The sequence below is a fragment of the Pteropus alecto genome, unplaced genomic scaffold (genome assembly GCF_000325575.1).
Source record: "Pteropus alecto unplaced genomic scaffold, ASM32557v1 scaffold7, whole genome shotgun sequence".
Lineage (NCBI taxonomy): Eukaryota > Metazoa > Chordata > Mammalia > Chiroptera > Pteropodidae > Pteropus > Pteropus alecto.
The window spans coordinates 9,759,812-9,784,168 of record NW_006494614.1 but is presented as its reverse complement, the minus strand read 5'-3'; the positions used below and the strand labels follow the sequence as shown (position 1 = coordinate 9,784,168).

Below are 24,357 nucleotides of genomic sequence, written 5' to 3'. Positions count from 1 at the left end.
ACTTGAATGTAATTACTTAGCAGGCCATTTATGGTACCTATAGGATGTAATCCTTAGATACAAAGCAGCACAGTCTGAGAAATACAAAAATGTTTTACCTACTAAGTTTTCAATCACCTGCCTTAAATCAAAATGCTTTGGCTGAACACAGACTTCATAATGAAAAGCTCAACCCAGTCTAGCTTTGCTCTCACTGCTTGTGACACAATAGAATACTTGTGCCCAGTGAGAGGCTGCTGCAAGTGCCATCCCTCCCCTCTCAGCCATGACTTTACCTTGGCTTGGGCATTTCCAGCTGCCCTGTCCATCTCCTCTTCTTGGGCTTTCTGCTCTCCACAAGAACCATCAGGCAAAACAAGAACAAAATGAGTCTTGTAAAATAAGGCATTTTGTGAATGTCTATGATGCCAGAAGCTGCTTTCCAGTAACCAGCAGTGGGAAAAATCTCCCTGGGCTTAACCATTGATTCAGTCTGCTGCCTCGTGACAGTGCTTCTTGGAAGGGCTGTGAGGGCATGCCTGGCCAGACTGATTTTCCCGATTTAATATTTGATACTGATACTTATACCATTCTACCCGCCCTACTCTCTAGGACATGACACAAACACCAAAGCTTTGCCCTCCCTGCTGCTTAGTGATTGGTTATTAGTCAACAAGTTTGTCCTCCTGTGAAACTCGGCTTCCGCTTAGTTCTAAAACAGCTTTGGCTAAAACCGTTATATAAAAAAAAAAAAAAATTAAATCTCTTGAACATGCCAGCTTTTTGCTGAGATCATTAATCCATCTCTCTGGCTACATAAAACCAGCCTGTCACATGCAGCAGGGAGTCAGCTTGGATTCTGAATGGATTTTCAGGGAAAACTTCTGGACATGGAGATGAGTGTATGAGTGTGCTCAGGAAATGCCGAGTAAACATACAAATGATCTGTTTTTACAAGGTTGCTTTATTTTCTTGATCTAAGAGACTGTGCTTTGCCTATGATCAAGGATGCTTGCTTTTCCCTTGTATACATATCAGATTTTTTTTCAATGAAAACACATCAAATCATAAAATACATTTTGATTTTGAAGGAAAGCATAAACCAAAAAAGAATTCATGATTATGTAAGATCTTCTTCCTATCACTAGCATTAGATTAACTTTGGCCTTAAATCCTAAAATGTAAATGTCAAACATTGTAAATTAGGCTTGATGTGTATCCTAAGATATGGAACTACGAACATGGGAAGTGTAAAGATACGTACGGTTATGTTTAACCTACTGAACCACTGAACCAAAAAAAAAAAAAAAAGTGTTTTAAAACTATTTCCTGCTTGCCTGCTGCATGCTGGGAATGAAGAGAAGTTTAATGTGGTAGATGCCTCCAAGATGAGGATGGAGGTCAGGAGAAGCAATAGCTAGAAGTGAAACCGAATTGGGGTTTTTAATATGTAAGAGTCAAAAGGAGCTCTTTGATCACTTAGCAAAATGAGATGACATGATTTGCTTTGTTTTTTAAGAAATTTCTAACCGGGACCAATTGGATCAGGGAAGTTATAAAAACAAAAGAGGATGAGGTCCTGCCCTAAGAGAAGAGGTAAGAGGAAGAGGACGGAAGACAGAACTTGACTGAGATAGTCAAGTTATTACTGAAGTAGAACACATCTGGTGACTGAATAGAGTAGGAAATAAGAGAAGTCAACAGTGGTATCCAGGATTCTAGTTTGGAGGTAGGTCTGGTGATGGTTCAGCCATTAATTGATATCCATTAGAGGTGGACAAGTTCAGTGGGGAGCTAAAATAAACTTTCACTTGTGGAGTTTGAGGTGCCATGGGACCTCCAGATGCCTAGTATGCAGCTGGAGTATGAGCCTGGAGCTCGGGAGAAAGGTCTGGACTGGAGAAATAGATTTTAAGACATCAGTGTATGATGGCAGTTTAACCATAGGAAAGGGAGAGAGATCTTCCAAGGACATAGAAGGGGTCCATGTCCAAGTGCAGAATCCTGGAGAAGCCATACTTTTAAAGGACAGATGGGTTGTCAGAACAAAAGCATAGAAGAACTAGCGAAGATGTTGACTATGAAAACCAAAGGAGAGTTTCAGGCAGAAAGGTGGTCAACAATTAGTGCTGCCAAGAAGCGAGGACTGAAAACAGGTTGCTGGATCTGGCAACCAAGGCCTAATTACAGTGAGTTTAATAGGAACTTGTGAGTGGGACTAATTCAATATGGGGACTCATTCGGGGGTTCCCAAACCTGGCTACTCCTCAGAATTATCCAGGCAATTTGTTTAAAAGCCCCACTCCTGCCAAAGATTTAATGGGGAAGAGGTGAGGCCTGTTGAAGTTCCTTTCCATAGATTGTTCAAAAGACCTCTTTTTCTTTCTTCCATTTAGAACAAGTCTATAAAGGACTGGCTGGAAGCCTTGAATTGTGCCAGATGTTGGTTTTCAAGAAATATTTGTTTCGTTGCATTCTAGGTGCAACTTTAGGTCCTACCAATTTTTTTAAAAACTCTTATTTTTAGTAGTTCGATTATGTGATTACAGCAGGGAGAAAGCCACAGTTGGAGATGGAATAACTTTTTTTATAACAGCTTTATTGAAATATCATTCACATACCATTAATTCACCCTTTAAAGTTTTTTAGTATATTCTAAAGTTGTGCAACTATCCCCTCTAATTTTAGAACATTTTCATCTCCAAAAGAAACTTCATACCAATTAACAGTCTCTCACTATTCCCTCCCTGCTCCCTTCAGCTCCTGACAATCACCAATTTACTTTCTTTCTCTATGGATTTGCCTATTCTGGACATTTCATAAAAATATGTGGCCTTTTGTGTCTGGCTTCCCTCACTTAGCATAATGTTTTCAAGATTTATCCAGCTGTAGCATATATCATAACTTTATTTTTATTAATAGTCCATTATATAGATATCCATTTTATCGGTTGATGGGCATTTGAGTTTCCAGTTTGGGGCTAGTAACAACAATGCTGTGAATACTCATGAACAAATTTGTATGAACATGTTCTCACTTCTCTTGCATATAAACCTGGAAAATTCCTGGGTCACATGGTAACTTTAATTTTTTGAGGACTTGTCAAACCCCTTTCCAAAGTGGCTGTACCACTTTACATTCCTACCAGCAATGAATGTAAGCTCCAATTTCTCCATATCCTCCCCAATGCTTTTTATTCTAGCCATCATAGTGGGTGTGAAGTGCATTTCCCTGACTAATGATGTTGAGCATCTCTGTGTATGTTTTTGTTCATTTATGCATCTTCTTTGTACAAATGTCTACTCAAATCCTTTGCTATTTTTAAATTAGATTAGTGAGTTATAAGATTTCTTTAAACTTTCTGGATACGTGCCTTATCAGATGTATGATCTGCAAATATTTGCTCTGATTCTGTGTTGTCCTTTCGCTAAGTGGTGATCTTTGAAAGTTTTATTCTGATGAAATGTACCTCCTTTTTCTTTGGTTGCTTGTGCTTTTGATCTTGTATCTAAGAAACCACTGCCTAACCCATGTGATGCCTAACCTATCACAAAGATATAGTTTCCTTCTAAGAGTTTTCTAGTTTTTGCTCTTACATTAAGGTCTTAGATCATTTTGAGTTAGTTTTTATATGTGGCGTGAGGCAGAGGATACGTAACTTTAACATCTCTCATTTCTTATGACAGAGGATTGGCCCCAGTGGCTCAAACTCAGAGCTGTGATAAGGCCCCAGTAGCATTTGCTGAGGTCAGATTAGGCCAGAGAACCAGGTGGGACTCTAGCCACACAGAGCCTTGTGTCCTACACATTCCTACACATTAAGTTTGGGCCTATAAGAGCAATGGAGAGATGGGATCATATCTGTGCATCAGAGAAGACTCTGGCTAGTGTCAGGAATGGGGCAAGACTGGAGATCTGTTAGAGGTTATTGCACTAATTCGGAGGAGATAATGGCTAATTAGGGTAGTGGCAATGAGTATGAAGAGAGATGGAAAGACACAAGAGAATGTTCAAAGATGTAGAATGGACAGGAGATAAGACCAGATGACATAAATAATACCACCTTTGGTCAAAACGAGGTATGAATAAAGTCACTGGTTTTATTGAGCAGCCCATACTAGTTGTGAAGACAACTGTTAGGCATTCCAAACACTTCTGAAAACTGTACAGCCTCCCACAAAGGCTTTCGTAGTACACATTTACGTACACATCATTCTTTGTCAAAAGCCAGGTTTAGTGCGTGCATTCGCCTTTCATATATTTACCTGCAAGTAATAAAACAATATAGGCTTTTCGGTACTTCAGCCTAGGTTTCTGCTCAAGTCTAAATGTACGAGGTTTGCTTGTTTATTGATTCTGGTTTATAAAAATGGGGTCTCAAAATACCAGAAAGTTTATTCATAGCTAAAAATAACAAAAAAGTTTCTTATTCTCCTGAAATAGGAAATTTTATATTTCCATAGTCAAAATAATAAACAATTTTTCAAGTTTTAAAAAATTAGTTGAGAATTTTGATGAAATTTTTATTTCAGTGGAATAAAAACAATAAGCAGCATAAAAATGTGAAGTGCTACAGAAAAGCCCCACAATACATAAAAATTGAAAGGTTTCATTTGTTTTGAACAGTTACAGGTGAAAGAGACATTATTATTTTTTCGAATACGCTATTTTAACTACCTTGGTGCGTAGGCATGTGCTAAGTTGGCCAAAGAAAAAGTCACAGAGTTACCAAAATCTGAGGACTGGGTAAAGAAGTCCTAAGCCTTTACCTACCAGATCATACATCTGTGTTGACCTTATGCTGTTGTAATTAAGGGGTTAAGGTGGGGCTTTAAAAATAATAGTTTTCTGAAGAAACCTATCAGGTGAGGTTGAAGCAAGAATGGTCTCCAAAACCAATTTTGCTCATTAACTCTACAATGGAAGTCAGATTGACAACTTAAAGATTTTTAAGTAACATATGAGCTGAAAGAGGACAAAAAAATATGTCACTTTCAGATATACGTGTCAGGTGCTAAAAAAAAAACCCCAACACAAACAAGAAGGTGGCCTGTCAGTGATGGGTGAGGAAAGAAAGGCAAATCAGAGAGAGAAGGAACTGCATAATGCAAAATCATTTTAGCCGAATCAATCAGAAAGTGTAAGTACATCCCATGGAAACATGTAACAAGATCACACAGATCCGAGGTTGGTTCATGTGTGACTGAGAGGAAGTGGAGGGAAGATTGTTCCTAGCACAAGATTAATCTCAGCATAGGTTGAGAGCACAGGGATTTCCTTCTCAAATGATGACATTACCTGGTCTTCTAGGGTCAGTGACCTCTTACTAGGAGGCCACTGATCATTGAACCAATATTTCTAATATCTTATGCTCTAAATCAAGACTTCAGAATGCATTTTCTCATGGCAATAAAGTTATAAAGTGGTAATCTATAATTTTCCTGACATATGAGGTCTCCATAAAGTCCTTGGGCTTTTTAGATTTAAAAAACTTCAGCTGTAGATATAACAGAAACAATCTGTAAACACTTTTAAAATGCTAATTTATTAAGGTTTAAGACAACTTGTATTATATAATAGTATATAATATGCTCATATTTTATCTGCAGACAGAAAACAAAAACTGGCTATCGGATGAACACAGAGATTGTGTCTGATAGTTAATAGAACTGAAGTCCTATAGTAGGAGTAAAAATTAAGTTTGCCTTTAAAATCATTTTACAAATTGTTTCTATCTTGTCCATAATTTCAGTTAGTAAAACTATGTAATAAGGACTTTATGAATACCATCCCCCAAAATATTCAAATACATTATGGACTAACTTTTGTGGACTGGTCTAGGACCTAAATGCCATTTATACATTAAGTTGTAAAAAAAAACAAAAGCAAAAACACAAAATACCTTTATATATACATTTTAGCACATAACCTAAATGTAAGATAGGGGCTGCCTGTATTTAAAAATTAAACCTACATTAACAATACTCTCAAGAGTACCTTCAATACTGCTACTGAACATGCTGAAGGCAATGTTTTCTGTGATTATGTTCTCACCAGGCATTATGATGGGAAAATTATCTACTAGAGTCTGTGGAGCTAGCTAGCACTAAGTTATATATTGATTTTGCACTGAATTTATTTCTTGGGCTTTCATTAAGTGGACAATTCCAAGTAAAGGTCTTTTTAATTTCTATCACTGTTGCTTGGGTCCGGAGCTTTTTCTATTAAAATGGTACATGAAATATTTCAACATTATGCATATTGCAGAATAATTAAACTGATAGTGATTACAAAGCTAGGCATATATACATCTCAAAAGACATACAATTCAAAGCAGACCAAACATTCAAATCTTAAGATCCTCCCACTTAACCTCTGGAATAAAATCAAATCATTTCCTGGCTTGAACTCTTCTTCCTTCCTCCCTCCCTCCCACCCTTCCTTCCTTAAAACAAAGATCTGTGGAGGATTGTTTTCTTTCTACTTAAATCTTACGTGCGTATTGGAGAGAATGGGTTAACAGCATATCAAAGTGGTTACAAAGAATTATCTCGAGTGACATCCGATAACCAAGATGTAATCTCATTTCCTCATAAATATTTGACTGAAATAGTAACTGTCATTGAAGAATGTTTAGGACTCAAAGTATGTCACAGAATGGGTAATTCCAGTATGTTTCCTGTGAATGACATTTTAAGTAAACTATTTGAGGGGATTTACTTTCCCTTTTCAACTCTTATCCCTGTATCATTCTACATAAGTAGAAACAGAGTATTCAATAAATGATATTGAATAAACTACTGATATTCACTGGAACTTAAAATACCATCTTTTATCCAAAAACTTAAAAGGGCTATACAGAAAAGTATCACAAATATACATAAGCAGCTGAGGCATGAGAAACAAGTTATTTCCCTGTAAAGCAGGTCATATAGTGAGACAAGGGACTTGACTTCCAATCCCTTAAACTAAGCAAGACACAGTCTGAATGTCTAGCTATATTTATATTGAATTTATAAGAATCAAAAAGGAATGAAGAGTAAATACAAAATAATTTTTTGTAAACAATTCTTAGATTATACCCAATGCAGAATGTTTAATGAAGCAGTTGAGTCACAGCTCTTAAGACACAAAACAATATTATAACTCAAAGTCAAATATGTACTCATTGGCCAGATATATTCGTCGGAATATGAGAGCTGCCAATGCCAAAGTCAAGATGACAATCAGTACAGCGGATCCGCCATGATCAGTGTGGTTGTCTCTTGGCTGCTGGCCCTGGATTACATCTGGTGAAGTAGATGACCTTCTTTGACTCTGCTGCTGGGCCCTGCGCTGTCGAGGACTCATGGAGGTATTCTTAGCTACAGGCTGGACAGGTTGTTGAAGGGATGCTCCCGAGGGGTTCTGGACGCCATACTAGGAATTTTTTGAGAAATTCTGTTTGAAATTGGCAAATTAAACTTATACATATACCTGTTATGTATTCAAGAGTACAAAGAAACTCAGAGCACTAAATATGACCAAAGGCAAAACTACCAAGAATTATCTGAATGCAGAGACTAATAATTCACTTTAGTAAGCCAGCAATACAACTTACTCAGATTCCTCACCAGGTGGAAGAGGAATTTACCAGTAACAAAAATAAGACAAGAACAGAGTTTATCCATATTCTCCATAGATGGCTTTCTACTCTCCCTGAGTGACAACTCGAATAGAATCTGCTAGGTATCTGGGCACCCTCTTCTTTCAGTAAAGTCAAGGAGGGAAGCATTTTGATTTCCACTTTCTGCTTGAAAATTTTGAAAATCCAAATGGCAAAAAGAACACATTTCTTTCACTATTATCTTACTATGTCAATATGCTTCTTATGCTGTATAAAATAGAGTATAGGAAATAATTTCAAACCACATGTTCTTTGCAGTAATATTGTAAAAATTAGATGTGGTTTTCAAACCAGGCTTATCTTTTCTCAATATTCTTGTCAATGAATTAAACATAAGTCTAGAAGAACCCTATAACTGTGTGTTTGAACCATGTTACTTTGTGATGTCAAGAGTTCCCTGGATATATGCTGAGAACAATTTGAAGGTAGCTATGGGAGACTCAATGTACTCTCTACTTTGGCACACTAGTTGCCCCCCCATAAAGCACTGGATGTCAATGGCTTTCTATCCTTTAAAGATTGCTCCGTCAAAGCATAACCACAGTGCGGCACCAAGTGATTTGAAATCTTATAGTTTATAGATAAGAAAGCTTTATAAAATATGAATTCCATTTTATTCAACAGACACTTTAACTCTACCCATTAAACCCAATGACTTTTAATTCTTTTATTGAAAACAAGCTTATACCGATTATATTAGTGCCAGAACACATTCTTTCAAATAAAAAAGAATGCTGTTTTATTCACAATAACTTTAAAAATTGAGCAAATATATGTGGGAAGAGACGCCCTGCCTTCTTAAGGGGAAACGGCAACATCCATAAGTCAGAGGTGGAAGTGTGTGTGTGTGTGTGTTGGGGGGGGGATGGAATTAAAGAGGGGAAAAAATTGAGCAAATATAAAACATTTTAAATAGTTCCCATTTTAGAAAATTTTGAAGAAAATTTTTAATATTTAAAGAAAAAAGAATCAAATAATGTAATTCAAATACTTTTTTAAAAAAGGTAAAAGGATAGTATTTGTGCTGGCCAATAGCTATAAACATTAGGGAAAAAACTGCTTATCTAAGTTATCGGCAGAAAAAATTATATTTTAAATCTGACATTCATCTCAGCATCAAAAGGCTTAAATAATTTTAATTTCTTAAAACTATCCCTTGGAATACTCAAATGTAGTGATCCATAACACAGCAGTAAAAAGGAGCTGCTGACTTTTACCTAAAAATAAGTTAGTGCTGATACTGAATTAGAGTTGCATGAACTTGGATTTCTAAACTCCACAGCTCTCGGAGCAATTTGATCATTAAATAAAGCAAATATACAAATCACAGCCACAGATAAGTCACATATAAATTTTTCTATTATAACCTGGAATAACCAGCATCTGTGAGGGAGTTTTGTGTTTGCTTTTTAATACAAAATGGAATGGTTTATTCAGAACCTCAATCCCTGGGAAGAGGAAAAAAATCTGATAGACTGGAAGAACATAAAACTACCATCAGTATTTTTCCCATTTCTACATAGCTAAAAAATCTGCGTCAACAAGCAACAGATGGACTAATGTTATCTGCTGTATTTAGACTGTGGGCAATCTCTCGCCCCCTCAAGGCTAAAAAAACAGCTTATCTGGGATTTAATATATATCATCTCATTGAATTTATATTACACTTGCATGTCAAGCAGCCACCCTTAGCCAAAACCAGGTTTCAGTTAACTCTGTAGTGATCAAATTATATAATCACACTCTGAAATTTGTATGCAAATGTAATTAAAAGCTTAACTCACAACTGTAGACAATTTATTGCTTGTCAGTATTTTAACCAGAATTATTATCTATGAAAGATTTATAAGTTTTATATACTTTAAAATCAAAATGAAAAATACTACTATAATAACATTATTGTTTTTGCTAATTTATTTAAACTTCTTGCTTTCTTTAATTGTATTCCTAGTATTTTTTTAAAGTGCTAATCTTAAGATTCATTTATTCAATCAACAAATATGTATTGCCACCTTCTCTATATATAAGACACTATGCCAGGCACAGAGGATACAGTGTAGTAGAAAGAGAGCCCTGATCCTTAAGGAACTTACATTCTGGGAAGTGAGATGGACAATAAGTAATTAGTTATAAAGTAAATTACAACTGGAATAAATATAACTGGAATATGCAACAGGAAGACTTGACAAATTTAAAATAGACTAAAGATAGATTTAAATATATCACAAATATTAAGAGATTGTCCTTAAAGGTGTGAAAAGATTACTATCCTCCTTTCTGTAATAGGAAATTTCTATTTCTAAAAAAATCTATTTATGAAATCTAAAAAATTGGAATTTTAAAGGTAAAAAGTTAAAACATATACTGACTAAAACAAATTCATTATATTCCTCTACAATTCATAAAATTACGTGGAGATCATGTAAAAACAATTTAACTCTCAACATACACTTTTTTCTTATAACTCCATCTCCAGTCCTCCAAGTACTTCCTTCAGAGCATCCTTTCCCTGCTTTCTCCAAACTAGTTCTCTGCCATCTCACTCTTTAAATAGGAGGCAGCCACTCAAGACTACCCAGTCCCACTTTACAGTAAGTTACTCCTGAGTAAGGGCAAATCTGTTATTTGCTCAGTTTCTATTCCAATTTTCCTGACCCTTTAAAATCCTCTATAACTAGAGGGAGAGGAGAATGATGTGGTTACTCAACCAAACCACCTGTTACCAAAAAGATCCCAAAAGGCAATTTATCTCTTATATACAGAAAGTCACTGTTATTCTCCATAATCCTAACTATTTAACAACAATCCAGTCTCATTTTCTTAATAAGTCTCTCTGATGACCTAGGCCCACCAACACTGCGACAACAGATCAGGGAACAACCAACAACAGCCATAGCACTCACTCAGTCTTTTGTTCAAAAATTATTTATTGGACACTTACTATGTGCAAGGCAGCACTATCCATCAGCACTCTTTGTGATGATAATGTTCAATATCTGTACTGTCAATATGGTAGCCATTAGCCACATGTGGCTATGGATTACTTGAAATGTAGCAAGTGGTGACTGAGTAAATGAATTTTTAATTGAATTTAATTCTGAATAATTTAAATATAAATTTTGATAGTTACATGTGGCTAGTACCTACTGTATTGGACAGAGCAGGTCTAAGGCAAATCTTTGGCTCCAAGCCTTTATTAAGTCAATGCCTACCTGTCAAAGATAGAGCACCCATTAATTAATTAATTAATTAACTTTTAGAGTGCCTATTTAGAAAGTGGCCAATATATATATATTTTATTTTATTCAGACTGTAGTGAAAAAGCGCCCAGTTGGGACCCCCGTAGTAGATGCCTCACAGCATCCCTGGCCTCACCTTTCCTTACCCTATAGCTTAACAATAGATTGTCCCCTGTGGCTTGACCCAGAGTTTGGAAATGTCCCCTGCCATAGAAAGTTGCCCTGAACTTATAATTAATGCCCTTATGCTTACTGGTCACAATCCTTCTGGTCTAGCATTCTTTCCAGACTACTCCCATCTTTGTTCCTGGGTTGCTAATGCCATTGGAAGACCATGCTGCCAGAGGAACAGCTCCATGAATCACAACAGATCCCTCCAACCCCTGGAATAATGCCCAGATTTTTCCTTAAATACCCTAAACCAGACTGAGAAGGCAAGGCAGTTTTGAAGGTGTTAACCTACTGCCTTCTCAGATCACCGATGCCCTGACAATAAATGCTTATTCTAAATAACCCAACTCCTGTGTCGTTCTACTGGCTGAGCAGCACAAGCAGCATGTGTCCTGGACTCAGTTGCCCTCTTGTTACAGTAGCACTATACTGAAACTAATTTTTCAGAGAAATCACAGAATTCTGGAGGGATGATAGAATCTAGAAATTATTTAGTCCAGCCCCATTTAACAAAAAAGAAGTCTCAGAAAGTATGAATAACTTGCTTAAGATGATACAGTAATTCATTAGAGAGCTAGGCTAGAATCCAATTGTTAGAACCAAAATATTCAGATATTTCATTTAGGGATCGCCTCCTCCTATTGCAAGTAATGATAATAATATAGATGTACGTGTATCTAAAAGATAAGAACCATACCGATGTACTGGCTGTAGCATCCTGGAATGTTGTAGGTATATTGTCCTGTAAATCATTTAGTGAAAAAGAGTGGTTTAAGTCTGACTCAGCAATAGTCTTTCCAGATGAATTGACTTCTGCCTACAAAAAAGATATACCCAAGAGTAGTGTTACAAGAGAAAATGTACAGAATAACCTACAAACAACTAAATTCCCACTCTTAGATTTATTTTAACTGCTCGTCTGATATCAACATTAATCAGTTAAGTGTTGAGCGCTCATGTGTCTATCACTATATTAGGTATTACAAAAGAGGTACAGACAATCCCTGTTCTCAAGAGGCAACTTGGTGAGAGACAGAACTAACACTCATGGTTCACAATCCACAATTGCAAAAATCTCTAAAGTTTTTTGTAATTTTCAGGCAAAGCCTAACATGTGAAGATGTTAACAGTCTTTATTCCACAGTAGCGTAAATATTTCCAGGTTTGCTGATGAAATATTAATGGATTTGATTATGGGGTTCTGCACCAGATCCTACGATAGGTGTTAATATATTTGGTGTTTTCTAAAATCTGAAATTCTGATGTATAAAACACATCTGGCCCTAAGAGTTTCAGAGAGGTGATTTAATGTGCAATAGGAACCTTCAGATGGAAGAAAATAACCGTTTATTAAGCATTTCCTCTGTCGGACATAAGAAAATAGAAGAAAAAATTTCTCCCAAGAACTGGACCCTGGAAGGACAGACAGGATGTAGAGAGGTAAAAAAGAGAGAGATTGACATTTTTTATGGAGTTTATTAAATTCCGGAAGTAATTATGTTTGGGTAAAATATATGCAGGAAAAAAAGATATGTAAGAGATATGCCAAAATATTAACAGCAGTTACTTTTTGGGGATGGGATCATACATGATTGTTATTTTCTTATTGTTTACCCATATTTTCTGTAATAGCTAAAACTCATTAAGCGCCAGAGGCAGTTCTAAATACAATATATTTAATTGAGTATTAACTTCTGTAATCCTCATAAAAATCCTACAAGGTAAGTACTATTACTATTTACAGATGAGAAAAAAAACAAAGTGATTAAGTAATATGTCTGATGTCCTACTACTAATAAGCAGCAAAGCTGGAATCTGAACCCCGGCATTGTATACCAGATTCTAAGTTTTAATCACTATATTTTAAAATGTATATATTGTGAATGTATATTAGCAGAGTTTTTTTGTTTTGTTTTGTTTTGTTTCTTTTAGGTACATTCTAACTTCTTAGCATTTGAAGAAAAGTTCGGGTTTACTTTGATCATTAATTTCTCACAGCACTTACAACTTTATTAATTCATCTAACTAGTGATGAGTTTATTTCTAATCAGTTTTTCTTTTCCTAACATAAAGCTTACTAAGGGTAATGAATTAAAGTCATGAACTTACGTGGAAAAACAGTCATGCTTTGTAATTAAGGTTGCCAAATATTTCATGAGATATATTTATACTAAAAAATTATTTCTTGTTTGTTTATCTGAAATTAAAATTTAACTGGGTATCCTGTTTAGTTTAATTTAATTTGCTTAATCTGGTAACCCTATTTGAACTATATAATATATCCTCCTGCAATTTTGTTTGGGTAAAAATTTTAAAAATAAAATTATACATTAAATGTTTTAGGGAGCTAAACATCTACCTTTTGATAAAGACATACATAATAAATTTGGATTTTTATGTATCTAGCTTGCTTTAGATGCAGTATACCTTTGTGTTTTATAAATTCGATTTTTAAAAATGTTTATTTTGTATACTATTATTTACCCTCCCTCTCCCAACAACAAATTATACCATCTCATAATATACAGATTCCACAACACAGTTTAGAAGTATATCATATTCTACTCACTTAGGTGCCTACATTTCATGATTTTTGAGGTCTCCATCAGGTAAAAGGCTACCCTGTTGTGAACTGTGTGAGACTTTTTGGCTCCGAGCAATTAATCCAAGAGTTCCACCAAGGATTTTGGTAACCACGGAATGACATGGCTAGGCTGTATGCCTAGCCATATACATGCTCTCTATATGCATCATTTCACCCAATCCTGATAATCCTATGAGCTAGGTACTATCATTATCTCCATTTTACAGATGAGGAAACCAAAGGCCTAGTAACTTGCCTGTGGTTTAGCAAGCAATAAGTGAAAAACGCTAAGATTCAAACCCAGATCTAATTCCAACATGATTTTAGCTCTTACCCACACCAGAATGTTTCCCATGGTAGGCAAGGTGCCAGAGCTTATTGTGGGCCTTATGAAATACAGGAAATGTAGAGACTTACTGAGAAAAGGGGAGAATCTAGGAAGGCTTAACATAACCAGCTGGTGAAGTATGGTTCTGTAGCACCCTGTGAGGATCTAAAGTAGGGTGGAGAAGGTTGTCTCTGTTTCTTAAGAGATGGCTTTGCAATCTATAGCCCAGAATTTGAAGGCTTATCAGCATGAAAATCACAAATTATAAATGCTTCGAAATTAGGGTGTCCACTACTTTTGCATACATAAGAATCAGCAGGTAGACTGGTATAAAGATTCCCAAGCCCATTCTTAGAGTGTCTGATTAAGTTCTAACTCAGTGGTTCTGCATAGAATCTGAAACACTGACGCTGCCTACTGTTTTACAGTGACCTTCCAGGAATCCTTAGATCCATGCGAGTGCCAGTGGGTATACATTTTGAGACATCTTGCTAGAGACTGTGAGTTCCTGGAAGACAAGAATGTGTCGTACCTGCCTGTGTAACCTCAAACCTGGAACAGTGGCAGATATATATCCAACAAATGCTGAGAGGTAATAACAAGGAATGCTGAAAGGGAAGAGTTTCCACTGACATTTCGGGCTGCTAGAAAATAACCAATTATAATTCTAATTATAGCTAAAAAGTTTTCTTCCAGCTTTTATAAGTGCAAAGTGTTGACTTTGATTTTCAGGGTCTACATTTCTAGGGGGTGGGGAAGGTGGTAGTGGTGAGCATATAATATACAGTAAAATCCTTATTATGCTTTCTTCATCAGTGAAACCAGAGCACACTTCTTAGCATGTGAATATGCATATCTGCCTTCCTCCTTTCCACAGCTGATACTGGAGATTATACTCAAGCTTTTGAGGAAAACCCTTAATGAGGAACTGATCTTTTTATTTACTTATTTATTTTTTAAAACTCTTTGCAAGTAGCTTTTTATTTTTTATTTATTTTTTAATTTTTATTTTTAATTAGAGGTGACATTCAATATTACTTTGTATTAGTTTCATGTGTACAGCATAGTGGTCATTTTTTAATTAATGTACAAAGAGACTTCCCGATTAGTCTAGAACCCATCTGACAGCATACATACTTATTACAATATTATTGGCTATATTCCCTTTGCTGTACTTCACCACTCCATGACTGTTTTGTAACTATCAATTTGTATTTCTTTGTACATTATTAGTTTTCTAATAAAAAAAAATTATTTGTAAAAACCTTAGCAATACAATTATATTGTTTTACTTTCTATCCAATTTGAAAGTAAATAAAAGAGCTACATAATTGGAATTTATTTACCAATTTAGAGTACCTTAAAACTGATTTGTCTAGCCAGTTCTTTGGCTTCTTGGTCAGCTTTGCTTGAATCACTTCCAGATTTTAAAGGCAACAGGACATCCTTCATGGTGCAGCCACATCCTTCACAACAGAAATCTTGGGATCTGGTGGGAAATAATTTTTTTTGATGGGTATAAATCAAATACTTGAGTGTTAATTCAAGGCACTCAAATTATGAATTAAATTTTTAAAAAAAAGAACACTGGATAATTCCTAATCACATTCATCTACATGTAAATTAGACAATTATGGCAATAATTATAGTTCTGAGACAAATATACAAGTTAGGTTAGTATAAAAGAAAATTCATGCCAATTATATCTCAATTTTTAAAACATCTAAAATTAAAAATAAAATGCAGGCTTAGATTCCATTATTTTCCCAATATACTAACTAAAGAAAAATAAGTTTTAGATTTATATGATGAAATATATAAATTGTCTAAGTACACTGTCCTCACGATCACACATAACAAAGCCTATGTTAAGCTTGTGAGAAAAGTCCATTATAAAGCTCAAATTATTTTTAGCAGAAACATATATAAAACAGTAAAGAAGTCAATTAAAAACAGAATTTAGAGATATTTCCAGGGAAAATACTCACAAATCCTATTCCTCTAAATAGCAGTACAACTTGAAAGACAGAAAACTTGCGAAAAATCCAAAGACTCTGAAATTTACTACTCATTATATTAAGTAGATACTCAACATAACCTGGTAACTATACTTCCCTAAGATTTCTTTTATTATGTTTTCATTTTCTCCTTTGTGTTCCAGATATAGCCAAAAGTCCCCTAAAGCTCAGGAGAGTGCGGAGGATTTATATGACTCAAAGTAAATATGTATAGTATGTAAAAATATATATTGATACACTGAACTTCCTTTTTAAAAATTATTTTACTATACTTCTAGTTCAACATAATAAAAGCCTTAGGTCTTGAAGAACATGCTATTTAAATGTATTAAGTAGCTTCGTGTAAACAAAATATATGTAAAAGTAGTATTTAGTAATTATTGATGAAATTTTTTTGTTTTACCAGAAGCAGCATTGCTACTTATACCCTCTTGAGAATCAGTTATAGTCAAATCATCTGTCTCAAAAAAGTGTCCACTTTTAACTGAGAAGTCAGATGAAACTTAAAGGAGAATGTTTATTTTGAATATGTGAGTTTATCCACAAAGATAGTAAGCTACCATGGTTAAATGCAAAACCAGGTTTTTAAAAAGCCTCTAATACAGACGAAGAGCCTAGAAGATATACACTGAGAAGTATAAAACAAAAAAACAAGTTGTTGTTTTTTTTACCTTGTCCATGAAATGTACTGGATAAAAGTATCAAGATAGAAAGCCAACATAAAAACCAAACAAAACAGATGCCATGAATCATATAAAATTTTGTGAATAGTAGCTACAAGTAAGTATATCCCCAGAACTTGGAAATAAGGTTTAAAAGAAAAGTTGTTAATGAAACCAAGGAGTCTACCAAATCTTCCAGACACTAAAATCTATTTGATTTAAAAAAACATCTGTAAACAGCCTTTTCTAGGCTGTGCTAGGGTAAGATAAACTACAATTTAATTCATATAATATGTTTGAAGGGTGGTAGGCAACAGAGTCCAGAACAGGAAAGTGATCAAAATCAAGAATTAGTCTTAGCACTCACTACTCAAAGGAGAGGATACTCTGAATCTAATAACTAATCTGGGTTATACAGACAGAATGCACCTGGAAAAACTAAGAAGGCAGTACCACTGGGAAACCACAACTTGATAAAAGAAAATCTCCTTTGCTTTATTCTAAATCATGTATTGAGCACTTGCTATGAGCCAGATATTATAGATATAAAGATGGATTCCCTATCTCCCCTAAAGGAATTTTTAATCTTGTGGAAAGTTACATATAAATAATTGTTCTAGTTCTTTGCCATCTGTAATACTGCCCCAAAGGAGACAAGTGACCAGTACTGTTTCTCAGAACTGTTTCTCTAGTTCTAAACCTAGAGAGCATGAAATCAATTCGTTAGACTTTGATCACTCCTGGGTAAATTGGTACAACTGAATTTCTAAAATAGCAAAACTAAGACTACATCTTACAGCCAAGGTAACTAACAAAGTAAGAAACAGAGCCTATCTCCTAAGGGCCATTATCCAGAAAGGTATTTGGATCTTAACAAAGAATGAAATGCAAAACTTACTTTTTGGCAAGTGCTCTTCTCTCCTCAGGTGTGTAATCTAGAGAACCTATGGCTCCCTCTCCTTTTGTTGGCATAAACCCAATGATGGCTAATAATGCTGTTCTTACTGAAACAAAAAGTAAACATCAATCTACATTGTTTTGTAAAAGGAACTGAGTTTACTCTGGAAAGAGAAAAAGACTCAGGCTTTCACTGAAGAGATAAGAGGGCTGTAGTAAAATGAAGGCCAAAATCTAGACAAGGAAAAGCATTTTTATTATTTATTCGATAATATCAAATTATTTATCAAAAACAGCTTAAATCTCAACAGGGCATTATACTTTATAATTATGACTTGATTAAAGTTACATAGGATTTATATTCACTTTAAAGTAATACTCACTACTCCATGAAGGCTGCCAAGTTTCAGGGTGATGTCCTGAGATGCTCAAACAGATTTTCTTGCCTACTTCAAATCGTCCATTAGCCTTAGGAATAAATAAGGCATTTAAAAATTATATGTGTTTAATATATTATACTTTATAAATATATTTTACATATACTTTTGAAAGATAATTTTAAAAGAATGTAATCTCTAAGAGGATACAGATTTTTGTCCTCTTATAGACACTTGATAAATATTTGTTGGATTCTGAATGACTAATAAAAGCTATTTTTAGAAGTTGTAACATCTTGAATTGTACAACTAAAATCTAAATAATTGATATATAAAGATGTCCTGATGTCCTCCTCTATGTCTAGTACAGTGCTAGGGTCTGTGAAGTATCTAATAAAGAAGACATGTAGAGACTAGGATAGAACCTAAGGACTTAGTATCACCTAACTAGATATTGGTGAGGAAGGCTCTGAGGTGGGAGTGATTATCAGAAGGATGATGTAATTTCATAAGACAGGAACACAGAGGAAGAAGATCAGTGATGATGATTTCAGTTTGGACGTGAAATCTATTTCCTTGGTGAAAGAGATATTGATGATGTCTAGCAGGCAGGAAGAAATACAGAAAAGATGATGTCAGAAGATATACACATTTTTGGTACTTAACTTCACAGAGGTGTTCATTGAAGCCATTTCATAGAAATAAAACAGTTGTAGAGTGAACTTGTAAAATATCTATACTTAGAGGAAGGGTAGGAAAGAAGAGGCGCAAAGTTAGAATATAAGCTTCTCATGGGCAGAAAATATGACTTACTCACCCATAGGGTAAATAGCATGTGTTTAATAAATATTTGTTGAATGAAGGTTGGAAAAGAGAGGAGAGTTTTCAAAAGAGAAGAAGTGAACCAGAAAGAGCAAACACTGAAAATCAGGAGGGCCGGGCTGATTCTCAGCTGCTGTGCTAAATATGACCATATTCATTAACTCCTGAAATACATCTGTACTTGCTGGTGAACAGTTGCTGCCCCAACTATCCTCTACCAGTTTCTCCATGGACCAGCCCCTCCCCCTAGACCACTTGGCTTTCCCCCATGATCTAGCAACTAAAAGAAGAGACTCCTAACACAGGAGGACCTTTGCAGGACCTTCCTCTAGCCCTACTGCCAGCTTAACAATTCTAAACATCACCTAATGTATGTTAAACAATTTCCATATGTGAGAAATCTCATGGTGTGGTTATATTTACCATATACAACCCTTTTGACAGATGAGGAAACTAAATTTCAAAGAGATTATGTAACCTGTGCATGTTGTAATGGAAATAGCGCTGGGCAGAATCCAGGTCTACTGACTCTAAAACTAATGCTCTTTCCACTACACCAAATATAGGTAAAAGTAGCAGTAATTTGGTGTGTATTGATGAATGCCTTTTGTTTCACCATCTGCTACCCCATGAGTGTCACATATTTAATTCTGATGGAACTGGATGAAGACTAAGAAGAGGCAGTGGGATTTTTCAAACTGGTCTTTGAGATTAGAGTAGTGAGCATGTGTGAAAACCAGACTGCAGCGGGCTAACCTAGAGTTAAGGATGCTTTAAAGGTTATCAAAGAGAAAAACAGGACAACAACATAAAGTGGTAAGGTTTCGTGTTTTGTTTTTGCTTTTTTCAAGGTTGGGGATAATTAAACACACTTGTAAATTAAAGAAAACGAGAGAAGGAAAGCTTAACAATTGAGAGGAATTTTCTGATGGAACACGTCCCAGGAAAGAGGAAACTGGAACGACAGTTTTCCTTCACATGGAGATAAAATGTGTGAAGACAGACAGAAATGCTAAAATATAAATAGTAATAATATAGTTAATATTTTTGAGGACTCTGTGTCACTTCTTATTCTAAGAGCTGTATGTTAAAATGAGGAAACTGAGGAACAGAGTGTCAGAAAAGTGAGAAGCCGAAGGAGATGTTATTAAGAGGTACAATAACATTAACTGTCCTTTCTTGAGTACTTACCATATGCCAGACACTATGCCTAGCACTTTGCACATATTAATTCATTGAATCCTAACAACACTATGGTAATTACACATTCATTAGCATCAATAATTCCTATAAATTATTTGGGGGAGTGAGAATTATAGTACCAAGACCTGGCTCCAAAAGGCAAAATTATAATAACGTCCCACTTTATTTCTTAATGTAAATGAGTATGTTGACCATACTTTGCAGCCACCATGAAGAGTTAAATCACAAGCATTCCAAAAAGCCAAGAACTCTTACCGTTAGGAGAATAATGCTTGGTGGTTTCATGGGATACTCTGGTGGCAGTACTATTCGTCCATGATAAACTCCTCCATCAAAATCAGAATCTGGGGGCCCTCTAACTGTGAAATGCCATTCAAAAAGGTTATCCTGAACAAAAACAATAATAAGGAATCAATAACATTAAAAAGTTTGGTTATTTTTATCAATGACTATTAGAAATGTTATTGAGTGAGAAAAATTAAATGTTTCATATTATTGCTAGAGCAGTTTCTATGCACAAAATGTCTCAAGTATAAAAGTTATAAATAAAAGCTTTCATGTCCCAAAGAGCTAAATCTTTTTTAAACAAATGCATTTAAAATGTCTGAATACATAACATAATTTTGTTAGGTATTCGTAAATAAGATTATAGATTTAATTAAGTTAGAAATTAGTCCTTGAATACTAATTAGTGATAATTATTATAGTTGATCCTTGAACACCAAGAGTTTTAGTTGTGCAGGTCCACTTATACATGGATTTTTTTCAAAAAACAGAGTACGGTAAACATATTTTCTCTCTTGTATGATTTTAATAACGTTTTTTCTCTAGCTTACTTTCTTGGAAGAAAACAGTATATAATACATATAACAAAAATATCTGTTGACTGTCTATGTTATCAGTAAGGCTTCTGGTCAAACAGTAGGCTATTAGTAGATAAGTTTTGGGGAGATTCAAGTTATACAAAGATTTTCAACTGTACAGGGGTGAGCACTGTCCAAGGGTCAACTGTATAATCAAATGATAAATATAAATTTGGATTATTTTGACAAACTTAAAATTATCCCTCATAGATGCCTAAGAGCTTTTTATAAGCGGTCAGTAATATTAATACACATGCCATCAATAACATTTTACAGTTATCAAGTACTTCAGTTTGCAAAATACTTGTGCACATATGAATACATTTTATTCTATTACCAAAAAAACCAGACTGAGCACATTTAAATACCCTCCTTTTACAAATAAGAAGACTGAAGAGATACAGATGTTTGTAAAAAAAAAAAAAAAAAAAAAAGCCCAGACTAGCTGCAGAGACTCCTCTCAATGGGCTAGGTCTTCCAAATTGTAAAGAGTATTGAGTTCTTCCCCTCCCTTCCTCATAGTCAAGACCTAAAGCAAATTTAGCATCCAAAACTCATTTTATAGAGTTCAGTCTGCTTGTCCTAAAATGCCTGATTCTGAATGGCCAATGAAATACTCAGGAAATATAGGGAGTAAAATATATTAATAAACACACCAAAGACATGTGTAATGACTCAAAGTAATGAAGAAACAACTTTAAGGAATTTGTTTAAAATATTAAAATTTATATGTAGAAGATGGAGACGGAAACTAACCTCTAAAGGCTGTGCATGGTAATGATCTGTTGGATCTTTCAATTCTGCAGCTTCTTTCATTAAACGTTTAACAGCTAAAATAAAATTCATTAGAGACATTTAAATATACTTTTCCAATTGATTAGCACAGATTTACAAACCTAATGAAAAAGTTTCTACTATAACAAAACATGTATAGAGGACTGGTTAATGGAGTAGATGGTAAAGGTTTTAATTATGGGATAACAGTAGTAATTGGAGGGAAAGGGAAAGAAATGGAAGCTAGGCATTATAAATTATATATTTAATATATAGGGAAGTCTCATAAAGACACTATTTTTATTTATATAAGTAAATACACATATAAGTACTTATATATACTTCCTATGTGGTAGCACTCAAACATTAACTCACATAATCCTCAAAACTATGCTATGAGATAGCTACTATTTTTATCCCCATTTTTGAGACAAAGAAACTTGTACAAGGTCACACAACTAGTAAATGACAGAGCTGGGATTCCAACAGAAGTAATCCAACTACCTTGTTAAGATGTCTTTATTAACAAAAGCGTGCCCTCTGGAACTCATGCTCATGAACAGTACTCTCCCACCTCCCACCCCCTATATTTTTAACTACTTGAGACTCTCCACCCACTATCTTGCATTAAGTTAATGGGACTGTCCCCAGAAGTCACTAAATCTCCACAGCCGTACTTTTCCTTTTCAAATAATTCTTCGGCTTAATTAAAATCTTCAATCCACTGACCCCACAACTTTCTTTATGCTGCCTATTCCTATATTTACCTCCCTCTTATCCACGCTCTTGGCTTTAGGAGTTCCTCTTCCATGCTCCCTTAATACAATTCAATTCTAGCTGACTCAACCCAACCATCTTCTTGGGGTCTACATCCAAAGAGCTGAGCATTACTGAAGGGTGGTAAAAAAGTCAAAGAGGCAAGCACATTGATGCCACTGTAGTTATTATCAACAACCTCCATTGGGACACAATGCCATCCAATGTTCTTATATTTCTCTTGTAAGCCCACTGGCCCACTCTCTCCAACTAGCACCCTAAGGCTATTTCACAGCTATTTACTCACTTCTCTCTCTTCTCTTCCACCTCTTTCAGTTAGTGGCACAGCCTTTTATTTCCATGATAAATGACTGTCAGCTGCCTATTACAATCTACAATCCTATCTGTATCTGTACACTTTTTCTTTCCCGATTGATTCTCCAAGGTCAATCTTTTGATCCCAACCCCTCCTACCTCAAGCTTTAGGTGCTAAGAAATGTCAGGTTACTGGTTTAGGATAGCAAAGGAGGGGTGGGGGGCGGGCAAGTGACAGGTAGCCCAAGGCTCCAGGAAACACCTGGAGTATGCACCAGGTGGACACCTAACCTAAGAGTGGGCAAAAGAGAAAAGAGGTCAGATACTGACATCTGAAAGACAGTAGGAATTACGAACGTAGGTATGAACAGGCAGAAACAACAGAAGTAAGATGTGTGGAGGCATAGGGTGGAGAGAGGTTATTTGAGAAGCAACTTCCATACAATCATACAATTTTGTATGTATCAGAACTTTTGCATAAAATTTCATTTAAATCAAGGGTTCCTAAGATAAAAAAGAAGTTAAGTCACTATCCTATTCCATACTTATTAATATTCTTTTCCATCTCCTACTCTGGACTAGGCCCCCGTAAGCAGAGATTTTGTTCAGTTGATCATCACTATTTATTATTGAGCTCATACTAGATGCTATAATTACAACCAAAATAAATTATAGTAGTTTTGGTTATCAAGGAACTTATAGTCTTGGGTGGGGGAGGAGTGGGAGGAGTCAATACAAAACAGCATAATAAATGCTATATTAGAAACATTTACCTATTGAGACACTCTCCCCTCTCTCAAGTTCTAGACACCGGGCTTTGTTCAATTCTTTGAACACGCTATGCTTCTCTCTATCCTAGACCTTCTTTCCTACATACTGGTCCTTTAGCTTGAAATGCTGCTACCACCACCATCCCTCACCTAATCATCTAGACTGGCTCCCACCAGACCTTTAAGTAACTTCCTTAAGAAGGTGTCCCTGACTACTTCCCTTGTCCATCCTCAGAGGAGTGAACAGAGATTCCCATTTGGACAGATAAAAATCCCTGAGATCTGGGAGGGGTGTGGAGACTAGGAATGCTCTCCAGGTTATTTAATACTCAGTCAGTTTTGGAAGCCGCAGCCCTAGATTCTAGGTTGATTTCCTTACTATAAGCCCTCATAACACTGCGTCTCTTACCTTTTACAGAGTTCATCTCACTTATAATCATTTAACACATCTTTCCTGCTAAACAATCTATTTCTCTGCACTCTCCTCAGGACTTAACATTTAGTATATATTCAAATATTAATTGAATTGAATTGAATTGGACTATCTTCCCCCAGCAATTCTCTTTCCAAAGGTCTGATTAAAGGCAAGGGTTTTCAAATTTATTTGACAATAATATACAATCCTTTGTTCAAAGAAAAGCTTAATGAGAACCTCAATATGTAAAACAGGTAACAGATCTGATTTGGTAGAAGAGGCCAAGCCAGTTGGGCCTTCAGGCTATTTATCCTCCTTCCATCTATTCTAAGGGATCCATGGAACAAAGATTAAAACCCTTTGGTTTGGAGTACATAAAAATATCATAGAAGCTTATGAAGTTAATTAGTTTGGCTGCTGTCAGCAATCAAAGATGCCAAGGAGATTGTTCTCCCTTCATTCCTCATCAGCTAGCTGAATAATGATTAAGTTGGAGATCAGATTTTATTTATCACATC

At 35.3% G+C, this 24,357-nt stretch overlaps 2 protein-coding genes across 3 annotated transcripts in view; both read right to left on the bottom strand.

Annotated features, from left to right (window-relative positions):
• Nucleotides 1-523, bottom strand: part of GABRR2 (gamma-aminobutyric acid type A receptor rho2 subunit) — a 29,632-nt gene extending 29,109 nt beyond the window's left edge. The window contains exon 1 of the mRNA XM_006926312.3: nucleotides 276-523. Coding sequence (XP_006926374.1) covers nucleotides 276-463 — 188 coding nt within the window. The 5' untranslated portion in view covers nucleotides 464-523. The remainder of the gene's footprint in view (nucleotides 1-275) is intronic.
• A 2,034-nt stretch (nucleotides 524-2,557) lies between these two features.
• The window catches only part of UBE2J1 (ubiquitin conjugating enzyme E2 J1), a 26,239-nt gene continuing 4,439 nt past the window's right edge, over nucleotides 2,558-24,357 (bottom strand). The window contains exons 2-8 of one of the 2 annotated variants that reach the window (XM_006926311.3): nucleotides 21,566-21,639; nucleotides 20,202-20,333; nucleotides 17,928-18,012; nucleotides 17,546-17,651; nucleotides 15,327-15,456; nucleotides 11,753-11,872; nucleotides 2,558-7,398 (exon numbers count right to left, since the gene is read on the bottom strand). In XM_006926311.3, coding sequence (XP_006926373.1) covers nucleotides 7,120-7,398; nucleotides 11,753-11,872; nucleotides 15,327-15,456; nucleotides 17,546-17,651; nucleotides 17,928-18,012; nucleotides 20,202-20,333; nucleotides 21,566-21,639 — 926 coding nt within the window. In that variant the 3' untranslated portion in view covers nucleotides 2,558-7,119. The remainder of the gene's footprint in view (nucleotides 7,399-11,752; nucleotides 11,873-15,326; nucleotides 15,457-17,545; nucleotides 17,652-17,927; nucleotides 18,013-20,201; nucleotides 20,334-21,565; nucleotides 21,640-24,357) is intronic. The other variant, XM_025042589.1, reaches the window with a different exon arrangement.